The 18,725-nt window shown below is 37.1% G+C and overlaps 1 protein-coding gene across 50 annotated transcripts in view; it reads right to left on the reverse strand.

Annotated features, from left to right (window-relative positions):
- The window catches only part of ABI3BP (ABI family member 3 binding protein), a 255,252-nt gene that overhangs the window by 5,916 nt on the left and 230,611 nt on the right, over window positions 1–18,725 (reverse strand). For all 50 annotated transcript variants that reach the window (XM_063661543.1, XM_054479900.2, XM_063661552.1 and 47 more), the window contains 2 exons: window positions 15,543–15,752; window positions 10,573–10,681 (listed from right to left, as the gene is read on the reverse strand). In XM_063661543.1, coding sequence (XP_063517613.1) covers window positions 10,573–10,681; window positions 15,543–15,752 — 319 coding nt within the window. The remainder of the gene's footprint in view (window positions 1–10,572; window positions 10,682–15,542; window positions 15,753–18,725) is intronic.

Below are 18,725 nucleotides of genomic sequence, written 5' to 3' on the forward strand. Positions count from 1 at the left end.
GGTAAGAATTTATAACTTTCCTAGGGGAGTCGTGTGCCCACTGATGTTTCAGAACTACTAGACTAAGCTATAGTTAGTCTATTTAACTGTAGACTAAGCTGTGGGAATAGATACACATAAATGTTTCTTTGCAAGGACTTCCTGTTCTATCGCCTGGAACTTGGGTCTTCTGTGGATCACAGGATGCTATGATGTCTCCAGAAAAGAGGCATGGTAATGTTGCCTTATGAAGAGCAGGAACACAAACACAGACATTTCTCTCCCTCCATACCCCAAATTCATATCGGCCAGTCCCTTAACCTTTTGTTAAACAAAACCCCCAAACAACCCTAGGTCCCTTGGAATTATAAGTTCCTTTGATTGTATCCTTAAGAATTATTCATCAAATTACTGTGCAGTATTAGCAATTTTTATTCATAAAATATGTAAGCAAAGCAAATCCTTTAAAGAAATGTAAACAGTAAAGCAATTTGCCATTTGCCTGAAATTAAGATTTCCTTTCAGCAGCAAGTGGACTTGGCAGTGAGAGAACATTGAATTCAAAGGCAACCTGAGTCAGCTGATAATATTTTGAGAGTTTTAGATTTTCTCAAGGCTTTTGGGAGATAAATTTCGTCTTTGAGAAGTTTATAATTAAATAAGAATGCAGAACGCACAAAAGATAGATATTTTATAAACAAGTGAAAAACGGATGACAGCCATCAGTTTGGTATGGATGGTACTAAGTGAGCAGGAAAAAAAATTGAGTCAGTTTCTTGATCACTGAGGTATTGCATTAACACTGCTAGTATCTAAGACAACAGATTCTAGTGCTACAACAATGGCAACCATTTTCTGAATGCTTACTATGTATCAGATGCATTAGTCATTCTACGTATATAAAGCAATACAACACATGTAAACCCTGATGAGATAAATCTTATCCTAATTTTCAGCTGAGAGCAATGAGGCTCAAAACACTTGTACTGTTACTGTTTTTGCTTTTCAAAACTTTAAAACTGGCCGGGTGCAGTGGCTCATGCCTGTAATCCCAGCACTTTGGGAGGCTGAGGCAGGCAGATCACATGAGGTCCCCAGTTTGAGACCAACCTGACCAACATGGAGAAACCCTGTCTCTACTAAAAATACAAAAATTAGCCGGGCATGGTGGCACATGCCTTTGTCATTGTCATTTGCAATGAGAGATTGTTGATACAAAAACACCTTTCTCATCTACAGAAATCACACACATATGGGGTATTTTCACATGAAATATTTTCCAGAGATTAAATTTTTGCTAAGAGGCCTAAAAACAAAACAAAAGAAAAAAGCCCATAGAACTATAGTGAACTGAAAATGGAAAAAAAGAAATCATAGCCATCTGGACTTTGATTCAAATGGGCAGTACATTCCACATTCGTTCCAGGCCATTGCCAAAAGCCCTGTGCTTTGGCCAAGTCTGGTTGCTGGAATTGTCTCCATGTCTTTTTATTTCACAGTTATGTACACTTAAGCTCCATTTTTAGCATGCCACAAATACAAGCTACTTTTTGGGGTTTTTTTTTTTTTTGGCCAATATTTTGTGATATTCGACAAGTTTCAAAGAAATTATTTTGCACTAAATTTAATTAACATGGGAACTGAAAGGCACATTTTTGTTTTGGTCTGATTAAACCCTATATAACAAAAATTATTTGTGTTGGTAAAATTTTTTCTGAAGAAGCACATTTTGTCACAGATGAATGACATCATAGGTCTAAGAGAAATGTCTCATAATATTGATTGTACACAGAAAATAAAATTTAAAGTTTCAGGAAACAGTTATTTGAAGTAAGAAACTTCAAATAGAAGTTTTGGAAGATAAAGTTGAGGACATTTTACAAATACTAGAACAAAAAGTCAAAGAGATGAAAAAATGAGAGAAAAAGTTGGAGAATTATTCCAGAGAATATAGTACCCAACTAGTGGGAACTCTAGAAGAGAGAAAGGAAAGGAGATAGAAAATTATCCTAGAAACTGTGTAATAAATTTCCCAGTACTGAAAGACAAGAGTTTCCAGATTGAAAAGACCTACTCTGCCCAGCAAAATGAATAAAAGAAAAAGGACTAAAACACATGAGTTACAAATTTTCAGAGTACTGGGGTGATAAAAACAAGTCCTCAAAACTGAGAAGAAAATAGGTCCCATTCAAGGGATCCAGAATCAGGATGACATTTGACTTTTTAACAGTAACACTGGAAGTTAGAAAACAATAGAACAATTCCTTCAAAAGTCTTCATTATATCCTAATATGTCCAGCTAAAGAAATGTATCAAAGTAAAACAAATTTTAAAACATGTAAGGACTCAAAAAAATTGCCTTTTATAACTTTTCCTCAAGATTTATTTCTTTAGTGCTACAAAGTAATGGAATAAACAAGGAAGAAGTCTTGTGATGCAGGAATTAGGGGATTCAAAACAGAGAGGCAAAAGATGTATAGGAATTCCAAAAGAGATGTTGCCATTAAAAACACAACAAATAGAACAAAGAAATGATGAGTATTTGAGCATTTTGTGAGAAGGTCACTCTAGACATAGGGATTTAATTGACAGAAGAAAGGGACAAAATGGTAAAAAAAAAAAAATTTGCATATGGGGAAACATTTAGCAATAGGGAGGAGATGCTTTTGTGGTAATTTAATTTTAAAACTGTACATATATTTCTGATGAAAATTAAAGAACTATAAGACCTACCACATCAAAATGAATATCTGAATAGAATGCAGTCCAGATGACAAATGCAGTCAAGCCTTTTGGCCCCACCTAGGACAAGCCAGGTAAATAAAGCCTTACAGAATGCCATGCCTGGTTCTACCTGGGTAGGTGTAAATCCCCCCCCCAAAAAAATCTTCCCCGCACATCCCCATCAGGAGGCAGCATGATCCACGGGGTGTTAAAAACATGGGTTCTAGAACCAGAAAGATTCACAGCTCACTAATATGTGACTTTAAGGTAACTTAACCTCTCTGAGCTTCAGTTTACTCATACATAAAAATGAGGATAATGCTATTTGTGCAGATACTATTCATTATAGTAATTATAACTTCACGGGGGGTATAAAAGCATCTGTGAGGATTAAATGAGAATGCATGTAAAAGCAAGGTGCCTGACACATAGTAGTTATAAGTATTCACTAGTATCATATTTGTACCTCTAGATAATTTTTTTAAAGAGTTTCTATTACTGGGGAATTTGACAAACACTGCCATAGAACTCTCAAGGCAGAACTCTTCTATGGTCACACACTTCCTTTTTGCTTGTGAAGTTTATAATAAGGGCATAGCCCATGGGTTATTGGAAAGATCGAAAATTTAACAGGTAAACCTTTCTGCCTGCCATCAACATAGATCCATAGGCTAAGAAAAAAATGTTATATTAATATTTCATTGAGTCTAGAAAGCACTAAAAAGCATTATCTCAGAAGAGTGGCATAATAGAGGGTATTTGACACCAACAGTTTGAGAGCGCTGTAAAAATCAGTATGAGAATGAAAAACACATCAATTCACTGAAAAGTGAAAAACTAGGATTTCAAAAAGTGTGTCCTGTGGCTCATGAGCAAAACTGTTAAGAGACAAGAACCTCCAACCTGCAGGATTCTAGCCTGAGACTGATTTCTTCTTTAGCGGAAGAGGTAATATCCTCAAGTGTAACCTTCAGATCTGGGTGGAGCAGACGCTTGCCATTCTCTACCCACTTTTGATCCTTTCTATAACCTTTTCCTTCTATTTTTTGCCTACAATTTAGAACTGAAGTAAAGTTTTCATTATTTGATAAACTTTTTAGTCACGTACTCCTTACTGATTTAAAAAGTTGGTTTTCATTCTAACAAAAGTCTTAGAAACCTCAAGCAAACTGCTTTTTATATACAAAGTCCACCCTATAGCTGTTGGTTTGTGTTGTTTAGCCGATTTTTACCCCTAGTGTAGTCATGAAATATTTGATCCCCATTCAGGTGAAGGTTCAGAGGGAGATAAATGGACAAGTAGAATAAGAAAAAAAGAAGGGCTGCTCAACATGGGAAAGGAGAATCTAATCGGTTTGGGTAAGCTTGACTCCAAGGACATTGAAGGATTATGGTAAGCATTTCTGGATACCTGCCACATGTAAAGTTATTATGCTGATCTGGGAGCACAGATAAGGAGCAAGAGGGGAGAGCCAAGGGGGCACTCAGAAGACAAAATAAGGCTAAATCAGGGTATCAGCAGTCATGGGGTCATAAACTAGCTGGCTCTTATGCCATAAGGGGCATTTTTTTTGTGTTCCACCACTTCTGTGGGGACCCAAATTCCAGAGTTGGGCTGTACTCTAATTCTGTGGTAGTTATCACTTTCTTCCACTCCCTTCCTAAATGCTAAGCAATAGCAAAGAAAAATAAAAACTATGTGGTTATGTGAGAGGGAATAATTGTTCTTTTTATAGACTAGTGGAGTTACGTACTTTTAGGTAGCTGTCCTGCCCCATGAAAAGCTGTCAAACTGAGCAATCAAGTCAATTTCTTCAACAAGGAAGGAATTGGTCTGCTGCTGCCCACACCTACCACAAACTAAATAAAATGCCTGACGCTTTGGTAGCTTATTTTACTCCTTTCTACAAAGCCCATAAGAAGAGATGTTGAAAAGTTAATACAGAATATGCAGAGACCAGAATTTCACAGAAACACTATGAAAAGGGTATAATGGCTATTCCACATGCCTGCATCATTCAGCCAGATTGACAGTGTATAAGAAATTGCTGTGTCTATTCCAGCTAACCAGTGTCAACATTTTATTAAATCAACATAAACAACAGTCCCAAACTATCATTGCTGCCAGCTATAGGATACTTTGGTAGGTTTCAGTCTTAGAGGAAGATTTGTTCTTCAAAATCCTCCCAAGCCAGAGAGGTCAATAAAAGTACTTGAGCAGATTAAGTGAATTTGATTTATCTCAATTACTAGACAGTACATTTTCCATAGGAAATTGTTAGACCACATGTAAGTCTGGCACACACAATGAATTCTTTAATTTTTCAGTAAAGTAAGGAGAGAGGTGAGTTCATTGGAAGAGAAGAGTAGGATTAAAGGGTTTTTTCAGTGTGTAGTGATTGTGTGTGTTCATCCATTTGCCCAGCCAGTTCATTAGGAAGAACTCGGTCCATCAGTGGATTATCAAAATACGTGCTAAAAACAATTCATCTGAAAACAAATTGCAGACTACAGACAGAGATTTAAAGACAAAAAGAAAAAATGTTTACTGGGACAATTCTACTTGTTACGGGATTGACCTAGGTTTTAGTTTTCAGTTCCAGTTCTCTGGCCGACTTCATGCATGGCTTTGAATATCACAGAATTATATCATTTTAGAGCTGGAGGAGACTTAAGAGAATGATAACCCACACTCACTGTCCCAATAAGCAGTGGTGTAAGACTTATTGAGACATACTTTATCAGCTGCTCTATTCGCAGAACTAAAGCTAATCATATGGTCTTTGCAAAGTGGTTTGCTCTAGATAGGAGAGGCTCTTAATATTTTTCTTTTAGTTTAACAAGGGGCATACATTGCCTAAGGAGACACACAGAGGACTGGTGTTCTTGGGTAATTGTATGGCAGGAGAGGGTTTTTTTTTTTTAATTTTCATTTTAGGGGTACATGTGCAGGTTTGTTATATAGGTAAACTCGTGTCACAGGAGTTCGTTGTACAGATTATTTTGTCACTCAGATACAAAGCCTAGCACTCAATAGTTGATTTTTCTGCTCCTCTCCCTTCTCCCACCCTTCAGTGTGCCCCAGTGTCTGCTGTTCCCCTCTTTATGTCCATGTGTTCTCATCATTTGGCTCCCACTTATAAGAGAACATACAGTACTTGGTTTTCTGTTAGAAGAGGACTTCTAGGTTAGAAATAAATGGAAAGTAAGTACTGGGGAGGGTAGATGAGTACTGATTCAGCTGGATACCAATATCTACAATTTCTTTTTATTTTAGGAGTAAGGGGTGAGAGAGGGATCCCCTAAAGAGATGAAATTTGCCTGTGTTAACAGATGTCTTTTGCATCATTTGACTAAAACAATCACATCTCCCCACAAATGACACCCCCTTCCCTGTGCACATATGTAACCACAGTGCACTGCAACTGGTAGCCAGTCTGGGGAGGCCCCCTATGCCACCTTTGGAGCTGCACCCAGCGCCCTAGAACAGCCATGTGGCTCTCTATTGACAAGAACATCTAATGCCAGGTGTGGAGCTAAACTCTACCATTAGCAAAACAGCTGCTGGATGGTCCTTTACTTTGGACAATTTTTTGAGCTTCTGGCAGACTAGATAAAAACCTGCTTATGTCATGAAAACAAGCAGAAGATTGGTATACACTGTGAAAGGAAAGGTAGGGGAATACTCCACTGTCACTCTGTTTCAGGATTAGGGTGTGAGCATTCAGAATTTCTAACAAAAGCACTCTATAGATCTCTAATCCCTGCCTTGTTTCTCCTGGGTTAAGTGTTGTAACACGAAGCTCTACTCCACCCATGTCTGTGTGTAAAGTTTAGCCAGTAATTATCATCTGAACTCAGATCTCATGTTTTTTAGTCAGGACAAGTGATGGAAAATGCTACTAAAATAAATGATTTACATATATCTCCTAGTGTTGGAACACCGCTGTAATAATTCTTTCAGAAGCTTTGATCCATCTTCCAGTTATTCAAATAGGGAATTCCAGAACCTCATGAGGGAATTGTAACAGCTATAATTCAAAGTTTATCTATTTCAAAAATTCAATTTTACCATACACTTTGATTCCAAATTTCCTCCAAGCTTTGAAATATGACTAGAGTTATTATTATTATTTTTTTTACAGCTAATAGCCACGTGGTGGCTGCATCCTGTACATACTTCCTCTTTATTTTATGGTGTCTTTCGTTAGTGTTAATCTTGGATCATGGTTGGGTAGAAGAAACACAATGGAAAGAAACCTTGCCTTAACTTAAGGTAGTATGAAAAAAGCTTTTCATACTATTTGGACACTAGTGATTTTATTATTCTGGCTGTAGCCTTGCTATCAATAGTAAGTTTGAGAACTACTTGTGTGTCACCTAAATCATGTGTATGGATTTGATGAGAAAGAAAAATACTGTTGTTTTTCTTTTCCTTGTTGGCTTACCCCTTCCATCCTATTCTTTATCAAATTCTAGTCTCTAGTATTCTATGAAGCGTTCTCTCCTAAATCACAGAACTTTGGTATCAATCCTACACTTACTTGGTATGCTTTTTTTATGCTCTCCAATTATTTAACGGGTGTTACTTTTGTTTCCCCAGATACTTTTAGGCTTCAGAAATCTCAAATTAATTGAAATAATTTACCTCATTTTATTTTTCCATAATTCATTATTTTTTCTAATGGAGATTTCAATATATTTTAATATTTCAGCCCCAACATTGTTGCTCATTGAATAGACAAATGAATCTCTAGCATACCTGGTAAGAGAGATGTGAAATTCATTCAGAGGCTCATCGGGGGCTAGGATCTATTGAATTCCTTGACCACCATAAAGTTTCACATACTGAGGACTAAACAGTGTTCATGAAAGCACCTTTATATCCATATGTATTATATTTTTCCCCAAATGCAAAAATGTTCTTTACTTCAGACTATTGATTTACAACTCCTAAGTCACGATCCATTAGTTAGGGACTACCAATATAATCCTGGCCAAATCATTTATATGAAAATTAATGATTTTGACATCCTGATGGATTTCATTGAACCATAGCAAATTCTTAAAATAATGTTAAGTAAGCCACATATAATAGACACACTGAATAGCCTCAAATTAGTGCCAGTGTTAAAATTCAGCATGGGATCCTGATTTAGAAGGCCCTAAACTTGATTTAACATTGCTTTTTCCCAAAGCTAAGTCTAGACAGGGGCTGGGCGTGGTGGCTCACACCTGTAATCCCAGCACTTTGGGAGGCTGAGGCGGGTTAGTCACCTGAGGTCAGGAGTTCGAGACCAGCCTGGCCAACACGGTGAAACCCCATCTCTACTAAAAATACAAAAAATTTAGCCGGGTGTGGTGGCACGTGCCCGTAATCCCAGCTACTTGGGAGGCTCAGGCAGGAGAATTGCTTGAACCTGGCAGGCGGAGGTTGCAGTGAGCTGAGAGCGCGCCATTGCGCTCCAGCCTGGGCGACAAGAGCAAGACCCTGTCTCAAAAAAAAAAAAAAAAAGAAAGAAAGAAAAAATCTAGATAGGCACTCCTCTGGGCTTTGCTAGTCTTGAGGTAAGGATAGGTTTTAGGGGTCCTCCTCAGAAGGCCCACTGACAAAAGCCAGGAGCAACAAACAGAACATGTAATGAGGGTAGGATAAAGAGGGCCATGCTGTCTTTTAGTGTGAAGCAACTTCCAGAAACAGCTAGAATGAGTCCTAAAACAATTACAACCAGAAGCTACATGTGAGCCCCATGACCTGTGATTACAGAATAAAATGCATCTTAGCCCTGGGGCACTTTTCTCTACCTACTTCACCAGGCAGGTCAGATGCCCAAATTGAACAAAAAGTTATTTTTTGTTAGATTTATTCCAGCAACTGTTACTCAATATAAACAGGCTCAAATATTAAAAGTGATTATTCCAACTAAAAGCCAGAATGAAAACACAAATGAAAAGTGGGAGCAAGTCATCCTCCCAATTACCATCCTTCAGAGTCTCCCCATCTCCTGATTTGGCTTATAAGACCCTCTCCACCCTGGCTTCCCACTGTTTCCTCTGCCTCCATCCACTTATCATCACTCATGCCGAGGTAAAAATAGCCTATTTTTCACCACACACAACCATGCCATTTTGGCCCTCCGTGTACTGACATATACTATTCTAACACTCTCTTTCCCTATAACCACCTGGCTAGCTCCTTCCCACTCATCCTTCAAGCCTCAGACCAGGTGTCACCTTCTTCAGGAAGATTTTCCTAATTTCCGCAGACGTTGTGTAGTGCCTCCCACCCTGGGATCCCATAGCACCTTGGGCATGCTTCATTCAGAGTTCTCGCTACTTTGTGTAGAATCCTTGGTCATTAACTGCCTCTCCTCTAGCCTTGAGTTCAAGGGCAGCCACCATGTTTATTTGTGTGTGTAGCCATACTTAATAAATGTTTGCTGAATGGAAATGCAAATGCAAACCTTTTATAAACAAATTTGGGTTTAAAATGATATTGAAATAACTGTATTCAACATTCAGATCATGAGCTAATAGGTGCACTGTGAGAAGATCTGAGGACAGTCCAATTCAGAAAAAAAACACAATGAACATTTAGAAACTGGATGCCTTTCAATGACTGTATTGTACTTTACAAGTCACTTTTTATTAAGTGGAATAAAAAGCAGAAAATGGAAAAGAAAAGCCAACTTTCATAAGCACAAATTCACCTATTAAAAAGTCCAAATTAAGTGACCTTTTCTTTCACTCATTCCTTCAAATACATTATGGCAAAACAGGCTTTCTCCCCCTCTCAATCTAAGGAAATGCTAAGGAAACAGAACAAAGAGCAAATGGGCTTTTACTGACATATGCTTATTTTGGCTAAAAGTCTTTTAAGAAAATTAGCAGTTGTAAAATACATCTTAAAACAGAGAACTTTAAAGAAAAACCCCATGCTTGTGAAAGAAGTATCCTTTTTGCAATATTGGACTAGTTTATACACAGTGAACTGCCTGTAGTGAACTAGATGGTGCTTCCTTTTCTACAAAAAGATTTGAAGAGTCTCCCTACTGTCAGAGCCAAAATAGGCTCTTTTGAGTGTCACTATCAATAACCAATTCAATTCAATCAATTGATGACAATGTGAACATTATGAAAAAAAAAAAACTTGGAACTTGCTTACTACATTTCTAGAAATGTCTAAGACCCTTATTTTTCTTTCAGTAATAAAGTGAACTAATAAAATGTTGGAATTTTAGATTGAAAAAAGAATCACAAAACTGTACAGCAATATGAACAACCTGGTATCAATGTGTAATAAATAGGGATACTTAGAAAAGTTATCAAATAACAATGTTAAAGATATGTAACTCTTGTCAAAACTCTATTTTATCCATGATAAAAGGTCCCAAAGCAAAGAATTGCTGTGCTTGAGACTAGTCTGTAGTTATTTTAAATATTAACTCTTAAAAACTTTCATCTACATTTTGTCACAAGACTTTCCTTTCCTTGCCCTCTCCTTTCCAGCATTTAATTTTTTGGTGCTTCCGATCTAGTTTACATCATGCACAGTCCAGTTGTCACTGGTCCACAGACTTTTCTTTATTTTTGTATTTAATATCAACATTTGGTATCAAATGTTTTTTTAAAGATGTCATACTGTTAATTAACAAGACCATCTTGTCAGCAATTTTAAACCCACCAGTAATTCAAGTATTTGCAAAACTTGACTCCAGAGGTATCTAGTGCTATATATATAGAAAACCCAGGAGTGAAATGAAGCTAGAGCCACCCTCAAGACAGAGAAGATGATATCATTTCTTTCCTTTGTCGTGGTTACAACTTTTGCACTCTCAGAATTTACCTGGAATAGCACTGGTGGCTTACCTTGTGTTTGGTTTCAGATTTTCTACTGTGGAAAAGGTCTGATTTGTCATTTGAATGGACTTGTTCTTCCCACTGAATGACCCATTTTCTCTGGATATAACTTCATATTCTGTAAAGCGAAAAAAGCCAACAGATACTTGTCTTTATTTCGTGGCTGATTTAATTGCTCCTGAAGCTAATAGCATAAAAAAGCCACTTACATAAAGTGAGCAATTGAGATTGAAGTTCTACAGACATATTGATCTTACACATTGGCAATTTCCATATGGGGATGGTCAGCAGATGAAGGCTCCAGAAGCATTTTGGGATTTTCTCATTGACTATTTCTGCATTTCCTTTACCAGCGGCAAAGGAAGGCCTGGTAACTGGTGAAGACCCATGCCATGCTTGTGGTTGCTTTGGATACATAGCCTTTGATTTTGTTAGGTGAGTCAGATAGTCTGCCGCTGCTGCAAAGCCCCATTTGGGGAAAGCACTGTATGAGGAGTGGTGCCTGAGTAGACATGTTCTCTGCTCTACAGGCTTTAGAATATAGTTGGGGAAAAGGCTACTGGATACATGGTATTGCTGCAGAAAACTTCTTTCAGTTGAGCATCACAGCACCAAATAGCAGCTAATCAAATAATAAGCTGCAGAAAACTTCTTTCAGTTGAGCATCACAGCAGCAAATAGCAGCTAATCAAATAATAAACTCTACTTTTCTATAGTTCATTAATTTGAACTACAGGAGTAGTTGGTTTTTGTACTCACTGCCTACATAAGTTATGCTCCCTTGATTATTTTCCTTGTATTGAAAAACAAAATAATGTCCTTAAAGTCTGCATAGAGGTCTGCCTAAATTTCACTTAAAAGCACATTTCTATGAACTTGCAGGGCTCATCAAAAGGGAAAGAAATTTAGAATAAGGGAATGCCATTTACACATTTGTTCATTGGATTTCTCTGCTCTCATTTGGGACTTAGCTTAATGAGTGTGATGAGATGATACAGAGGACTAAAAAAGAACCAAAAACCCAAACAATAAACCCCACTCAAAATCAGCTCCATTAATATGAAGAAATATGCAAGTACTGGACATCAGACAAGGTGAAAAGGCTGCCAAAGACCTGGCAAGTTATATTAGGGATTTCTGCTGTTAGCACTGAGCCCAGTGGTATGAGATGAACATTGGAAATAAAATAAAAAACTAGAATAACCCAGATAGACCCCAATTCACCAATTCATATTTGGGGAGGATTTTTTTTTTTTTTTGGGGAGGCTCACTACAACCTCCACCTCTCGGGGTCATGCTATCCTCCCACCTCAGCCTCCTGAGTAGCGCACCACCACACCCAGCTAATTTTTTTGTAGAGACAGGGTTTTGCCATGTTGCCCAGGCTGGTATTGAACTTCTGAGCTCAAGCGATCCACCCACCTCAGCTTCTCAACAGTGTTGGGATTACAGGTGTGAGCCACTGTGCCCAGCCTTAGGAAGATTTTTCATTGCATATTTAAAATACCCCAAGAGGAGGATGATTTTTTCTGAACAATTTTGTATGACCATTCTTCCAAAAACTAAAAATTAAACTGGAAGACAGTGGCCATGGTTTCTGGATACTATCGGTACAACTATTAAAGTACTGATGACTGTTATCTAGTGTTGTCACTGAGACTTCTTTTTGATCCAAAACTCTCTCTCAGCTGGCTCTCCTAACAGACTGGAAAGGGAGAGGAAGGGAGATAATTCTGAATTAAAATCTGTCCATTTTATATTTTTTCCTCAGCTGTGAAGGGATATTTGTTAGAAAAGATGGAAGGACTTAAAATGCAAGTAAAATTGATTAAAAAAAAAAAAAAGGAAACCAAACAGCTTAATGGAAAGAGACAAATTAAGCCACTTGCCTTGAACTTGGTTTCAGTCTTCCCATCCATGCAAGGTTAATAATATCTCTTCATAATACTGCTTATGGGGATTAAATTGGGTACAGGTGGAAAGTGCCTTGATAGTATTTTTCATTGATTTTGTTCAACAGGTGGTACCTATTATTATGCTGCTTTTATTATTTATCATCCTTGAGTTGTGGTTGGAAAATATGACTAGAAAAATTTTAAGATTCCAATAGGAAGGGTTCACGTGCTGCTAAATCACCAAAAGAACAATTTATATGACACTCCAGTTGGTTATGCACCAAAGCAACCACCTTCAGAAAGCATCTTTGGCTTGGGACATTCCTCAACTGTATGACATTCTTCTTAATATTAAATCTGCCTTTTAGTAGTTGAAACTTCTGTTGCATGTCTTCTCTGATTTCCATTTGGCTCAAGTTTTTTTTTTTTTTTTTTTTTTTTGAGATGGAGTCTCGCTCTGTTGCCCAGGCTGGAGTGCAGTGGCGCCATCTGGGCTCACTGCAAGCTCTGCCTCCTGGGTTCACTCCATTCTCCTGCCTCAGCCTCCTGAGTAGCTGGGACTACAGGCGCCTGCCACCACACCCGGCTAATTTTTTGTATTTTTAGTAGAGACGGGGTTCACCATGTTAGCCAGGATGATTTTGATCTCCTGACCTCATAATCCGCCCACCTCGGCCTCCCAGAGTGCTGGGATTACAGGCGTGAGCCACTGCACCTGGCCTGGCTCAAGTTTTAAAAGCTGATTTAATAATTTTTTTATGGGTTTTTTAAATGAAAGAACAGAATTCTCAAAATGGATCTAGAAGCTTTCTTCCTAATTAAAAAGAAATTTAGAATTTCAGAATTCTAGCTTTTGAATATATATTTGTCTTGTGCTTTGTAAATATATATTTCCCATTTTTAATCCTTTCAAGTGCTAATACCTTTTCATAAAGCCACCATTACAAAAATTGCTCCTACCGATAAACATTAACAATTTCTAGTTTATGCTGCATATCAAATATCTTATTTTTCTCCTCAGGATAAATTGATAACAATGAGGATTATTATTATTACACCTAAGGAAACTAAGGCTCAAACAGTCTAATTTCATACACAAGTTGCCTATCTAAAATAAAGCTGGTCTAGGATTTAAATCTGTGTCAGCATGCTCTTGGACTATCAGATTGTGATGCTTATAACTAACAACTTGAAGTTGCCCAAGGATCCAGGCTATGGCCAATTTTTTGGGTGTACCTTTTTCTACTTCAGTATAGAAAGGACATGTAGAAGCAACTGAACCTGGATGTCTTCACTGGAGGTGAATATGTGTCCCCATCAACTCAAAGAAAGAAGCCAACTCAGGGGGAAGAATAGATATAACTCTATTATATCTCAGTTCCTTTTTGTAAAGTCAGTTCAAGAGATATAAGAATTAATCTCTATATTATCTGAGCTGCTGGTTTGTAAACAGTCGCTTTTGAAAGCAAGTGGTATGTAAGGGAACACTAAAACAAAATGGAATGAAAAACCAACAGGATTTTAGGGCAAATGGTCCAATGTTTAAATACGGACTAGGTGAACTATGGTTAAATATGAACTTAATTCTATTTAGGAAATTCTGCAGCTAAAGAGATGTGGTCCTTGTCCATGAAAATTGTTATAAATCCTCTGTATCATGACAGATCTCAAGCAACTCATTAACATTTAGTAACAGCATTACAAAAGCAGTTTGGTTAGATGGATAAAGTATACTCTATCCATGATTTTTTGAGATTAAACATTTATACAATCAGAAAGGCCAATTCTTCAGCTTAATAAAGTTACATCAGATATTATGAATATATCCAAGTTGATGTGTATTCGATAATTAAATGTATTAGATTAACCAGTTCCAACTCAATGTTCCGTATCTTTAAGGCAAATGAAATTTTATAGATCATTTAGTTTCATGAGAACTAAGCCTCAGACAATCACAGGAACTCCTTACTAGCACAGTATATGAAGAGTTTTATACATTTTAATGGATGTAGATAATCAGTACTGAGAGATTAATTGATTTTTAGATATTTGCAGTACCTATTAGCACAGTCCCAAGGAAAGAAGCAGGACTAGGAAAATCTCCAGGAACCATGGGTAGCAGTGGGTTCTTTCTCAAAACAAAGGCTAGCTTTGCATGAGAAAGGGAAACTCACAAAACATGGTAAAGAAAGCTAGTTAAGATAAGCCACTTACATTGGAAGTTGCCCAGATCCAATGGTTCTATCTGAGGAGACATAGCTGCTGTTTTCCATGTGCAGTAGGAAATGTTTTTGGCAGATCCTGAGTCTCTGCGTGTGCTACCTGGTCCTGTGCACTGCTCCTCTCTCTTCCTGATGGCCTCTTAGTTGACCCCTCTATTCCCTGCCTGCCTGTACCAGGTACATGGCAGGAACTTGGGTGGCAGGAATTCACCTACCATGCTATTTGCTATATCCTCTAGCTGATTTAGCTTGCTAGTCTTTTTTCATCCTCCTTTCGTTTGACTATCCTCTTCATTATGGAGAATCAGACTGTTGTATAACAAATTCAAAGAGTGTCTTGGGGTTTCTTAGTTTTCACAATCATTTTTAGAGGAATTGGTGGGTGGTAACAGAATCAAAATTTCTTAAGATGAGCAGAAAATTGATCAGGAATAGAATTTTTGTTTTTATTTACCCTAAGACAGTTGAAGTAATCTTAGTCTGCTAGAAAGTTCTAGGTCAACTAGAAATTGGGGTGGTGAAAGGAAAATTAGTTTTAAATTAATCAGCAATGTAATTTTCTTGGTAATGAAAGACTAGCTTCTTCTTCATGGTGTGAAAAAGAGTTCTGAGAGGAGATGGAAAGAATGCAGCTTGAAGAGATCTACTAAATTAACAGGGAGCCCATAAAAAAGACAAAGATGATCTTTTCTCATCCTATGACATTGTTGACAATAATGTGCCTTAAAGGCAGCAAAACTGCTAGTTTTGGCTCCTCCCCAGATATGCTTCACATGTCAATGTTGACCCAGGGTACCCCACTCCCAGGGTCCTCTTGTTATCAAAGCTTCCCACCATAACAGTCCTCATGCCATGATCTTACCAGTGACAGTGTCATTTAGTGGCTTTTCCCAGTCCAAGATGACAAATGAGGGGCACCCTTCCACAGTGACCACAGTGAGGTTGGTGGGTGGGTTCTGTGGTGGGCTGGTGGCATTTCCCTCTGTGGCCTCCTCTTTGGGGAACCGTTTGACGGAGTCAGTAATGGAGCAGGGACTGTTGTCAGGCTTTTGGATGTATCGCACATGAGGACCTACGAGAGAGAGGACCCTTGACATTTAACATTTTTGAAACTCGTGAAGAAGATGGAAGTGAGCTCATAAATATAATTTGAGGACATTTGGTCTCATATTATAAGCAGATGGTTGAAAGCCATGATATGGATGGTTCAAACTAGGAAAATTCAAAATCTTGCCTCTGAGACACATGATATAGGGTGGTGTTGATTTACTTACTGAATAAGTTTAGCTTATGCTAATATCTGAAAGTAATTTGATACCCCAAGCATAGTTTAAACTTCATACTTTATGGGGCACTGGGTCTTACCCTCAGTAGTAGGGAATAATTAACTCTATCCTAAACACAGTTCTGGTCCCACCCAATAAATTTTAAAAACTAGACTCAAAAGAATCAAGTAGCTTCAAGTATTATACTATATCCCAGAACAAAACTCAAGAATATTCTAGGAATAATTAAAAAAAAAATCCAGTACCTAAAAGGTAAAATTCATAGGAAAATATTACCTATAATAAGGAGAAAAAAAATCATTTGAAACCAATGTAGATCTCACATAGATGTTAGAATAATCAGATAAGAATTATAGTTATTACTATAATCCACATATTCAAAAAGTTAGTAAGGACATGTATGATATTAAAAAAGACCCAAATCAAATTTCTAGAGATGAAAGGTACAAGACAGAAGATGCACTGGTTAGAATACCTATAAAATAATGCAGAATAAATGATTAGTGAACTCAAAGACATAGCAATAAAAACATCCAAAAAGAGAGAGAGAAGATAAACATTAAAAATAATGAACATCACTGAGCTGTGTGGACCATTTCTGGTGGTCTCATATACATATAATTGGAGTACCTGAGGTAAAGAAGTGGGTAAGCAGAAAAAAATATTTTAAGAACTAATGGTCCCAAATCTTTCAAATATGATAAAACTTCTAAACCCATAGATCCAAAAAGCTCAAAGATACCTAGAAACAACAAAAATATAGAAAACTATATGCCAGTCATAATCAAGTTTCTCAAAACAAGTGATAAAGAGAAAATCCTTAAAGAAGGCAGACCAAAAAAAAGACATGTTATATACAGAACAACAAAGATAAGGATTGTGGCAGATTTCTTACTAGAAAGAATGCAAGTGAGAGGCATTGGAGCAGCATCTTCAATTATTGAAATAAAAGACATCATTTAGAATTTAATAAGTAGTGAAAATACCTTAAAAGTGAAACACTTTTTCTAGACATACAAAATCTGTAAGAATTTATTTGCCAGAAGGCCCACACTAAAAGAAATATTAAAGGAAGTCTTTCAGGTAGGAAGGAAACAATGCCAACAGAAATATGGAGCCACACAAAGGGATGAAAAGCGCAGTGACAGTAAACACATAGGTAACATACACAATGTTTTTCTTATTATTTATCTCTAAAAAATAGTTTACTGTTTAAACATAAATAAAAACACCTTACGGTAATGTATATAACATGTAAAAGTAAAATGTATGACAATAATAGTCCAAAGGCCAAGAAGGGAGTAAAGCTATGCTAGTGTGAGGTTCTTATATGTGAAATTGTACATTATCACTAGACGGCAGATTGTGATAAGTTAAAGATACATACTATAAACCCCAAAGCAACCATTAAAATAATAAAACAAAGTTACAGTTAGTAAGACAACAAAAAAGATTAAATGAAATCGTAACATACTCAACCTAAAAGAATATTGACAAACAGGAAAAAAGGGAACAAAGAATAGATGGGAAAAATAGAAAGCAAATAGCAAGATGAAGATTTAAATGTACCAATGTCAATAGCCATATTAAATGTAAGGTTCTACACACCCAAAATAAAATGCAGGCTGGGCGTGGTGGCTCATGCCTATAATCCCAGCACTTTGGGAGGCCGAGACGGGTGGATCACTGGCAGTCAGGAGTTTGAGATCAGCCTGGCCAACATGGTGAAACTCCATCTCTACTAAAAACACAAAAACTATGGGCATGGTGGTGGGCACCTGCAGTCTCAGCTGCTTGGGGAGGCTGGGGCAGGAGAATCACTTGAACCCAGGAGGCAGAGGTTGCAGTGAGACGAGATCACAACACTGCACTTCAGCCTGGGTGACAGAGTGAGAGTCCATCTCAAAAAAAAAGAAAAGATCTTCTGAATAGCTCTATACTTATTAAAGAAAGTGAATTCTATTAAAAATTGATACACTGAGCTTCATTAAAATTAGAAGACACACACTGGGAAAAATATTTTCAAAGTATGTATCTAAAAAAGGTCTTGTATCCAGAAAATATAGATTCTCAAAATTCAACATTAAAGAAGCAACTCCATTTTTTAAAATGGGCAAAAAAATTGGAAATAGCAAAAAAGATATATAGATGGCAAATAAGCACATAAGATGTTCAATGTTATTAAGTGGTTGCAAATTAAAACCATAATCAGATACCATTACACACCTATTAAAATGGCTAAAATAAAAAAGACTGACCATAACAAATGTTGGTGAGGATTTGGAGGAACTAGAACTCTCATCTCTGCTGGCAGAAAGGTAAAACAGTACAACTACCTTGGAAAACAGTCTCTTAAAATGTTATATAAACACTTATATGTCATGTAGCCACCCCTTCCTGGGTATTCGTCCAAAGGAATGAAAGCATATGGCTATACAAGGACATGTACATGAATAGTCATAATAGCTTTATCAGTAATGTAAAAAAATAGCAATGCCACGAATGCATTTACTAAAGAAAGAAATTATTGAATATCCAAATAATAGAATGCTAGTCAGCAATAAAAAGGAATGGACTACTGATAATACATGCAGCAACATAGACGAATCTGCAAATATTTATGCTGATAAAAGAAGCTTGACGACAAAAATAGTTCATACTGTTTCATTTATATAAAATTTCATAAAGTACATGCTATAGTATGGCAGGCCTGTTGTCACGTAGGCACTGGGGGGTTGAGTGGGAGGAATAAGAGAAAG

Source organism: Pongo pygmaeus, chromosome 2 (genome assembly GCF_028885625.2).
Source record: "Pongo pygmaeus isolate AG05252 chromosome 2, NHGRI_mPonPyg2-v2.0_pri, whole genome shotgun sequence".
In the NCBI taxonomy this organism is placed as follows: Eukaryota; Metazoa; Chordata; class Mammalia; order Primates; family Hominidae; genus Pongo; species Pongo pygmaeus.